The 10,725-nt window shown below is 41.0% G+C and overlaps 1 protein-coding gene across 2 annotated transcripts in view; it reads left to right on the top strand.

Annotated features, from left to right (window-relative positions):
- The window catches only part of LOC135479151 (methanethiol oxidase-like), a 28,251-nt gene that overhangs the window by 13,060 nt on the left and 4,466 nt on the right, over positions 1-10,725 (top strand). For both annotated transcript variants that reach the window (XM_064758911.1, XM_064758912.1), the window contains exons 3-10: positions 3,974-4,159; positions 5,440-5,560; positions 6,477-6,659; positions 7,377-7,558; positions 8,007-8,085; positions 8,302-8,423; positions 10,076-10,141; positions 10,483-10,628. In XM_064758911.1, the coding sequence (XP_064614981.1) occupies positions 3,974-4,159; positions 5,440-5,560; positions 6,477-6,659; positions 7,377-7,558; positions 8,007-8,085; positions 8,302-8,423; positions 10,076-10,141; positions 10,483-10,628 (1,085 nt within the window). The remainder of the gene's footprint in view (positions 1-3,973; positions 4,160-5,439; positions 5,561-6,476; positions 6,660-7,376; positions 7,559-8,006; positions 8,086-8,301; positions 8,424-10,075; positions 10,142-10,482; positions 10,629-10,725) is intronic.

A 10,725-nucleotide genomic window follows, 5' to 3' on the forward strand; every position in this document is an offset into this window, starting at 1 on the left:
TCGGTATAGCCAGCGATACATCGATAAGTTGAAAGAGGTGGTTTCCCGTGATCAAGTCATACAAACTCATTTTTAGTTCACTCTTGACGTGGAATCCAATTTGATACATTTGTCATTGAAGTCTCCCAAAATTAATAGTACGTCTAGATTTTCTGTTAAAACAGATGTGATAGAATCATCTAGGTTATTAATGAAGAGCTCCCGGTCATTAGCAGATTGATTGGGCAGGCGATATTTATTTATATATTTATTTGATTGGTGTTTTACGCCGTACTCAAGAATATTTCACATATACGACGGCGGCCAGCATTATGGTGGGTGGAAACCGGGCAGAGCCCGGGGGAAACCCACGGCCATCCGCAGGTTGCTGCCAGACCTTCCCACTTACGGCCGGAAAGGAAGCCAGCATGAGCTGGACTTGAACTCACAGCGACCGCATTGGTGAGAGACTCCTGGGTCATTACACTGCGCTAGCGCGCTAACCAACTGAGCCACTGGGCCGGCGATAACAGAAAGCAATACAAACATGTTTTTAATTACAATCCACATTGATCCACATCATTTCGTTTTCATTTTCCAAATCTTTTCGTCGAGTGACATTAAGACATGTTTTACAGTAAATATCTACTCCTCCTCCATGCCTATTCCTATCTTTTCTTTCTATAAAATATCCATCAATATTTATTAAGTCGTCTGAAATTTCACAACTTAGCCAGGTTTCACTAACACAGATAAAGTCATAATCATATTCGCGAGATAGAACAATTGATATCTCATCTACTTTGAACTAGGGGGAAAACTGGCCATCGCCTTGAGCAAGTAAACTCCTTGCGTTATTATAACAACACGACAAGTTATTCTGATGGGAAGGCCCTGGGTTACTGTGTACATTACCACATTTCAGCAAAAGGATCATATATACAATCAACTAGTAGTTACAAGTACACAGGGCACTTAAAGGACACAGTGCCAGAATACCAGAGTAAGAAGTTAATACAATGAAGACAGATTTCATATCAACAAATAATTCAAAATACTTAACAAGGGGTTGATATTGCTTAAAACATAAAAAAAAAATTGAACCAGGCCCAATAGCCACCCTATACTGGCTTAAGTTATCCATGGCAGGTGTACATGTACATTGAACTTTACGGGAAATAAAAGCACTTGCTCAATAATTTTTCCAACATAAACATACAAAACGGGGAGTGCAAACGAATACATTTGGTAATATTCACAAAATAAATCTTCCTTACAAATGTTATTTATAAGCAGTAGAAATTTAACCATTATAAAAATATAATATTCATTAAGTAGTGTATTTACAAATATCCAAAAAAGTAACATTGCAAAACTATATATTTATATATGTGACGTGAAAGGAAAAGTGTGATATTTGCGCTGAGATATGAGAATTTGTTATCAAGTATCGCTGTGAAATCCTTCATGAATGATTTGATTAAGAAAAGATACAGAAAAATAGAGATAGAGTATAGAATGCAATCGCGATCTGTTCTGACGATATTAATCAAATAAATATATGGGAAAACGTGTCATTGCATGACAAAAGGGATATTATGCATTGCTCTACGACTGCGACTATATACCAAGTCCATGCGACTTAATTACTGTTTGGGTGGACAAAAACGCGTGCGATATACAGTAAGTATACGACACAGCTTTTTTGTCGGTGGTGGTGGTGGTAGTTTGTTTAATGGTGTTTCCATTCTAATGAATGATGCACGCCATGATCAGTGCTGAAACCAAGTAGTGTTCACATTAATGCATTATAGCATAGAGATGAGAATGAACTATACTCTAAATTTTCTCCTAGCACATGGAAGCTGGAACCTTACTGTAGCTTCGAAGACTCTACCAGACTTCTTGCCAGGCCTTAAAACATTGTCTAGGCGAGGGTCTGTAATACCAGCACAGAGTAGTTCCGCATAATAGCGATGTCTCTGAAGAGTCTATTGTGGGCATCGGAACAAACATATGCTCAATTGTTTCCTCAACGTGGCAATGATCACAAATAAATGAAATCTGTTTAAATAAGACTTCGTTTGAATATGCCCGGTCCTCAATCTGTTGCATAGGATTTCTGCTCGCCTGGCAACTGCTCGCCAGAGTAACAAGGTCAGAATTAGAAATACTGTTATTAAAATTATAAAAATATCTCCCTTTAGTGGCGGTGTCCCAGTCTTCCTGCCAAATTAAAATAAAATTCCGCTTAAATATATACATTGCTTCTGAAACAGACACAGACACATTTTGAGCAATATGTAAATGAGACAGCCCTTGTTTCGCTAGCTTGTCTGCCCATTCATTACCTGCAATAGTAGAATGGCCTGGAACCCACTCAAAACAGATTTCCTCACATTGTTAGAATAAACAGGTACATAAATGAAGTGTATCAAAAATGATTGGAGAGCCTTTCCTTGGCGTTTTGGTGTCGGGGTGAAAATAGGCTTCGTTAGAACGGTTATGTAATATACCCGTATTAAACGCAGGTCTGTAGTACAGGTCCGAACTTAAAGAATCCGTGCATTCCCTCATTTTGTTTATGTCACAGTCAGTAAAACCTGCAGCCACAGGTCACCACATGAGTCAAAGACGAAAGGCTCTGTGTAAACCAAGAAACTCCTGCGGATATGAAACTTGTTGAGTAGGTCAGAGTTAGTACAATGCAAGTATGCGGGCAAGAATGCACCGGGAATCGACCAGAATGTTGTTTTACAAGCTGACAACGTTACTCATATCCCGTTCAGTGCTGGCGAGTTTTTTGTCTGCGCTTTTGGTCGCACGAAAGAATACATTGCCATGATGGGCCCAAACGCTATGAATCTTGCTTTGCTTTTTCAGGCTTAGCAAAGATTTAAATAAAGAAAAGCGCAACTTCGTTAGATCCTCATTGACATATACACGTTTGATAAGGAGGGCGTCCTATGGAGAGATTTTCGTGCTTGTAATAACTCTCTTCGTTTGCGATACGACGTAAATTTCGCAATGATTTGCGCTTTCTGTTTGCCAATAGTGTGACCTTGAAATGTCAGTTTTGGAGATGGTTACATTTACGTCTCTGCCAGTCTACAAATTGCATCAACTGTAGTTTCATTTTCGAGTAGCGTAAGACCATTTATTCTCAAACATTCTCTTCTGCTGTACTGTTCAGCACGGTCAAAAGACAAAGCATTTTCTTCTTTGAGTACATTTAGTTCCAATGTGGTTTCGTCAAGAGCAGTTTTCAAATAGGACACTTCCGCAGATAACTTCTCTATTTGGTCGTGATATTCTTCTATATGCTTAGCCCTTTCACATAATTTCTCAACGGTAGTCTTTAAATCAATACCTAGAGCGGATATTTTTGAGTCACTTTCTTTAATCACTTCCATGACTTGATTCTTTGCTGACTTTACAGCTTGTTGAAAAGAGATACCAACATGCTTTTGAATCCTGCTGTCAATAAGACCTAAATTTACAGGGCCTGTCGGCATAGGGTTTGATTGATAGGTAGACTGACTGCTAGCTGACAGTATGTCACCAAATGAGTTTACTTTCTTGAAAGTAGGATTTTGTAAAAGCTTGCTTGCCTTTCTCTTGTTAGTCCCGGGATGTTTGTCCGAGTTGTCCATGTCAGTTCTCGTGGACGCCATTTTTAAAGTACACTTTCCACAACGTCCTGAAGATTAGGGATCGACCTGCATGTCCTGTCCGAAAACTCGAATGGCTTTCAAGAAACAACGGTAGTATCTGCTTGATATTTTTGTATCTCAGTCATCTTTTCAAAATCCCCGCAATATCACAGCCTTGCAACAGAACAACTAACCCATCTCAGTGAGAGTAGCGGAGGTCAAATCGACACGTTTGCTCTCGCCGCCATCTTTTACTTGTATACTCAATATACAAAAATGAAAAACTAGTCTGAGGAAAGAAACAGGAAACAAGTTACTAATTTTCTCATATTATTTGACAGGTCATCCATCGGTGTTATTTCCCAAATGCTCAAGATGAGATTCACCATTCCGGATGGAACTCTTGCTCCAGTTGCCATGGAGACCCGTCCAAAAGTCGGAACCGGTTAATTTTGCCGAGTGTGACGTCATCACGGGTATACGTCGTAGACACGGGGACTACACCCAGAGCGCCCAGACTGAACAAGGTATGAGTCAGATGTTTGAATTTTAGAGGCGTGCTTATGGCTCTCTTTGATGGGCAATATTGCTTTTAATTTAGTCATGTTATTTGTACTCGGGCATATAGAAGAGATAATCAAAAGTAAAATTCCCAACCACTTTAGACTGAAAAACAAGTGCATTTGACGTCATATGGTTAACGCGGGGCGATTCCACAAAGCCATTTGGGACATACAAATCATTCAAAAATGAAAAGCGCATCACAATGGATAACTTTTCAGTGCTACCGGAAGTTGAAATTATGTATGGAAGCCGATACAGGACATCTCGCTTCCTATTTACCTCGACTTTTCTAATACAGAGCGAGGTAACGAGGTAGCGAAGCGAGGTAACGAGTTAGCGATCGAGGTGACGAGGTAGCGAAGTGAGATAACGAGGCAGCGATGTAACGAGGCAGCGAGATAGCGAGAAGTTATTATAATCAGTTTAGTGTAAAGTTCTTGCACCCCGTTGTCTTATTAAGTATTACAACATTCAACACGACTACGTCAATCAAATTTCAGCGACTGAGGAGGTTAGCGCGCTAGTGCGGCGTAATGATCCAAGAACCTGGTACCTGGCTGCCTTGCTGCCTCGCTACCTGGCCGCCTCGCTGTCTCGTTGACCACTACCTCGCCCGTTGCAAAGGTCGTGGTAGCGAAATAGCGATGTAGCGATGCGAGGCAGCTAGGTAGCGAGATTATGTATCTGCCTCGCATCGCTACCTTTCTGCTTCATTACCTCGTTACCTGGCTTCGTTACCGCGTTACTTCGCCGTCTTGCCCTGTATTAGAAACGTCGAGGTAGCTTCCATAATTTTGATACGTTTGTTGCACGCTTGTTATGAGAAGGACCCTAAATAATTTGTAAAATAGTATTCAAGTTTGAAATTCTTCAATCAAAGCTGACTTTTTGGAATCGGCTGGCGATGCGTAAAACCCACCAAAGAAACCAAACATTAGATTCTTTTTGATTCGTGTTTTACGCCGTGCTCTAGAATATTCCACTTATACCAAGGCGGCCTGTACTCGTGCGGGAGGAAACGGGACAAAGCCCGAAGGGAACCCACGACCATCCCCCAGATTCCTGGAGAGGAAGCACCATGCGATGGACTTGAATTGACATCGATCGCATTGGTTCTAGGCCTCTGGGCCATTGTGCTATGGTAGCGCGTCAGCCACTCGGCCCCGGCCCGGCTGTTGTCAATCCTATTTCTGAATGTAATGATGATGCACGTCTGGTTATTCTGATTCCATAATTCCCTCAGTCCGTGGAACCAGTGGAGGTTTTCGAGAAGACGGGCCTGGCTTTTCCTCACACCAGCCACTGTCTGGGATCGGGCGAGGTCATGATCAGTTGTATGGGGGACCCCATGGGCAACGGCAAAGGTAAACTAATAAATTAAATTGTTGCTTAAGTGTTTTCCAAAGACGAGTCACTAATAAACTGTGTCCGACTGTGGAAGTCTTGCGAGAGGTGGGGGATTCTGCGGGTATAGGATTGTGTTAAGTCATGCCACTTTACTTTGGATATCGTTGTTTGATCCCAATGTCTTCTTTAAGTCCTGAATTGATATCAGAACATAAATCATCCGCCTTCCTTCCCTTTGTGTCGCCAACATATACCCATCGATTTTGTTCTTTTCGAATGCGTTGGTAGATAAGGGTAAAACACAAACAATAATTTTAATGGTGAATCTATCCTCCAATCATATCAAGTGAAACGCTTTCCTGCTATCAGTTATATGAACCAACACCTAAAAGCCTGTGGCTCTGTGAATTTATTTATCACATATCTTAAAACTTATAATAAGTAAAAAATTCAAACACAGCAATACAATTAAAATGTTCTGATCTAGAAAATTTAAAATTTGTACATTAATTCTTACTGCAACACAAAGTGCTAAACCACAGTTTGAGCTTTTTTCCTGTTCGGAGTTCGCCTTTTTAAGGACTTGCTATTCATAACTTAAATCTGAATTTGCGTGACAAATATGGATCATGGCATGAAGGCATAACTATCTTGGCATAACTTAAACATGTTATTTAAATAGGCAATCAAGTCTTCACTTCAAGAGTGGTTTAGTGAACTTGGTGTCCTGTTTATAAAGATAACTTTTCGCTGAAACGTTTTTCCGCTGTTGGTCCAGTGGTTTGTGATGTCACTGTTCAAGAATAAAAGTAAAGTTTTGTCTTATAAACTTTATATTTGTGCTCACCCTTTTTTGTATTTCCTGGGAGGACAAAACACACGCATGAAAAAGTCGATAATTAGCATTAATATTTCATGTCGTTTTACATGAAGGTGGCTTTATGTTACTTGACGGAGAGACGTTTAACGTGAAGGGGACGTGGCAACAGCCCGGCGATGAGACCCGCTTTGGGTATGACTTCTGGTACCAGCCCTACCACAACGTCATGTTCAGCACAGAGTGGGGAGACCCCAAGTGTTTCACCAAGGGCTTTAGTGTTGATGACGTCATGAATGGTACGGCATTTTGTTGGTGTTAGTGTGATAGGTATATTATGTTGCAGATTTTCCTGCGTTGAAAGATTGATTAATGGACTGGTGTTTAACGCCATATGGAACAAAGAGATAACATACAACGACATATGCACCAGCTTCACCATCATCTGGTAATCTTTTACTACAGGCTATAGATTTGCCTGAATTTAGAGGAATTTGACCATGTATCAATTTCAGGAAGAAAGAAAATTTGTATTGTCTGAGTGAACAGTGTTAATTTTTACTGATAACATAAGATTTCTACCGGGCGCCTGTGTGCAGTTTTTGAGTGTGTGAATCTTTTTTTACAACAATCCAAAGTGTCACCTTGACATATTTTGAACCTAAAATTATGACCAATGGAAACCGGACAGTGCCCGAGGGAAACTCACGACCATCTGCAGGTTCTGACAGACCTTCTAGTATATTAGATAAAGTTTTCGCCAATTCATCATAAAAGACCACACTTTTGCTTTGCCTACTAATTTTAGATACTGACAACTATTGTTACTTACTACACTAAAAAGAATTTTTTTCAATGCATCACTTGCAAAGAAAAAGAAAACAACAACAGTAAAATACGTCTGTGCCCTCAATTCAAGATGCAGTAACACCCAAAGTCAAACCATGCATACTAAAACATATCTCGAACAACAGGTTCGTTTGGTGGTCAGTTAAGAGTTTATTTTTCTGGTGAAGGTCGGTACGGACAGAGTATCCACGTTTGGGACTGGACGACTCACAAGCACTTACAGACCATCGACATGGGAGCTGAAGGCGCCATTCCTCTCGAGATCCGCTTCCTCCACAACCCGTCCTCTCCCGTGGGCTTCGTTGGCTGCGCGCTTGGAACAACTGTGTTCCGGTTTACAAAAAACAACGTGAGCAGTACAACGACATTTATTTATTTGATTGGTGTTATACGCCGTTCTCATGATTATTTCACTTATACGACCCACGACCATTGCTTCGAGACCTTCACACTTATTCCCGAAAACCAGCCACTTTACACTAAGGTTTGGTCAAATAAGGTTAAGGTGTTACGTGTTGTAGTTTTTTCCCTTTCATTTCAACTGGTAATCACGATAGCTGGCTGAACGCTTAGTAATTGGCACCTTTTCCTATCCAGTGGCGGTTTGGGCCCAAGCTATTTGATCAGTGCAATATTTGTTTGATCTCTTGCAATATTTGTTTTCTACGTAGCCAGTTTGCTCATAAAATGTCATTTCAAAGGCACAAAATTGTTGTAAAGGTTCAACTTCAACAATAAATAGAACGGCATTTGAATTTAAGATAATATTTGCTCTGTTGCAAATCAATGTTCTTCAGAATGGATCATGGTTCGCTGAGAAGGTTATTGATGTTCCCGCCAAGAAAGTCGAGGGTTGGGCGTTACCGGAAATGCCAGGTAAGACCAGCAGAATTGCGTAGATCAGCAATGTTATACACTCGTGTGACATTTATAAATTTTTTTGTCAGCTGTCCCTAAACATACGTGTGTGATCCGTAAGATTTTGGTAGGTTTGATCACATATACTCTGCTGTCACTGGAACTCTTGTAAGTTTGATCACGGATATCTTGCTGTCTCTGGATATGTGTGTGTTAATGAATATGTTTTTGTAGGTTTGATCACCGATATTCTGCTGTCTTTGGACGATCGTTTCCTGTACTTCAGCAACTGGTTACACGGGGATATCAGGCAATACGACATTACCGACACTAGGAATCCTCGGCTTGTCGGTCAGGTGAGAGATAGTTGGGGTTGGGGGTTGGGGTTAGGTGTGGGGGTTGGTGGGGGCGCTGGGCACGAGTTAACGCTTCCGGCTTCAGTGCCATGAAATAAAAGTAGTCTATACTATCCCAAAATAGAAACGCATAGCGAGACCAGCGCATAACCGGATGATGATGTAAATGTTAACATATGGCCTGGAGTCATCGCTGAATGAGCTTCTACACCCTTACTCTACAGTTCTTACAAAGTATATCGGTTTCATGTCATCTAATGCAAATAGAACGGCTTTATTCATGGCTCATTCGGCGTTGGATTGACCTAAGTCGATTCTACTCTGGCTAGTGGGGTCGCAGGCTCGAATCCACCCCTGGTTCTACATCGATCCCTTCACTCATTGTTCTCTTGTAATACAGCAGTAATATGTTACCAGTTGTTAACGATTGGCATCAATGCAAACGTGGACTGCTTCGGTGGCCTAATGTTAGAGCGTCTACCTCGAAGAAACCCGGGATCAAACCCTGGGTCGTGTTATACCAAAGACTTGAAAACTGGTACTTGTTCCTGCATTACTAGGTACTAAGCACTGACAGATTAGGGCAAGGAAACAGGACTGGTTGACCCCGGTGTCAGTATAATGTGACTGGGTGAGGTGTCATGCCTGGTGTATTCTGCGTGATAATTCATTGGCGGCAGTACTTTGACACAGTATACATACACTCACCTAATTACCATTTATCAATACATATGGCTGAAAAATTGTTGATTGTGATGTTAAAAACCCAAAATAAGCGTACATGCATTCAAGACAAACGAAGGACTGAACAGCAGACTGCGTAGCCTTGGTCCAAAACACTTTAGGTGGGAAAGGTTCGCTATTACCCCGTCTTCAGTGTTGGAAGTCCTTCATGTTAAATGGCACTGACTGATTTAACGGATCGAGTTATCAAGTAGCTGTGTTTGTTGGTTTCGAGTGTAAATTAGTCATGGTACTGTATTTGAAAACTTGATGTTAGCATTTTCCATACTTCATATATGTTACTGATTCAAATATATATGTTAAAATTACTAGGTTTCTTATAAGCTAATGGTTACAATTGCCTTGGTAAGAAAATCTGATGCTGTGTGGGACACCTGAGAATACACGAGATATTGGATCTATGTGGAATGAAAGCAGGTGGCTGAAAACAATATTTTGAACAAGCAATTCATTCTGGCTTCCTCTCCGGCCTTACGTGGTAAGGTCTGGGAGCAACCTGCGGATGGTCGTGGTTTTCCTCCGGACAGGGCCCGGTTTCCTCCCGCCGTCGTACAAGTGAAATATTCTTGTGTACGGCATAAAACACCAATCAAATAAAAAAATAATGCTGGCTGCCATCTTATAAGTGACTACAGTGTAAAACACGGATGAAATAAATAAATAAGTAAATGAATAAGTAATTATCCGCAGATTTGTTGTTTTATTGTCCTGGGCTAACACGCTAACCACTCGGCCACAGCGTCCACCGACCAGGAACTGTTGTCAAGAAAAACTCACATTTATTTTAAAAAACACAATCACTTAGTTATTTTAGGGTGACAGACGGCCACAGTAGCCTTAACGAAAGCGTGGTTAACAAAAACTAGAAATATTTCAAGAACGCTCACCTAGGTTGTTTGTTATTTCAGATTTTCCTTGGCGGAAGTATTGTTAAAGGAGGCGGCGTGCGCGTTACGGAAGATAAAGAACTGAAGGTAATGATGCCGAATGCTAGCCATTTCCTGTGGAATGTTTTGTTAGTATCATATCGTTAGTGTTTCATGTTGATATATTGGACGTCGGTATGAGAAAGGGCTCAATCATCCTGCAGTTGTCCTCTTCACTTCGTGCCAACGATGAATTGCTCAAACAAGTGCAAGGTGATCCAGAAATACGGATTAGATCATGTTTCTTACAATACAATAAACCAGTCGTTGATTTTTAGATAAAACTACTAACACATAGTAACTATTAAAAGAGTCAGTTTTCATGTTAGACAAAATTTGGTGTCAGGAGTGGGATGTACATGTAAGCACGAGTTATGTTCCCCTTTCAGGAGCAGCCGGAGCCGTTGGTAATTCAGGGTAGACGCGCATACGGCAGTCCACAGATGTTACAACTCAGTCTGGACGGTAAACGGCTGTACGTGACGGAGTCACTCTTCTCTACTTGGGACAATCAGTTCTACCCAGACCTGAGCAAGTGAGTTTAGATTTTAATTTTATTCTTTAACCTTGAACTTTCCTTGTGTCTTTCCGTCATCATTAAACCACTGACTGATTCTCTCTCTGCACGACAT

Source organism: Liolophura sinensis, chromosome 12, assembly GCF_032854445.1.
Source record: "Liolophura sinensis isolate JHLJ2023 chromosome 12, CUHK_Ljap_v2, whole genome shotgun sequence".
Taxonomy (NCBI): domain Eukaryota; kingdom Metazoa; phylum Mollusca; class Polyplacophora; order Chitonida; family Chitonidae; genus Liolophura; species Liolophura sinensis.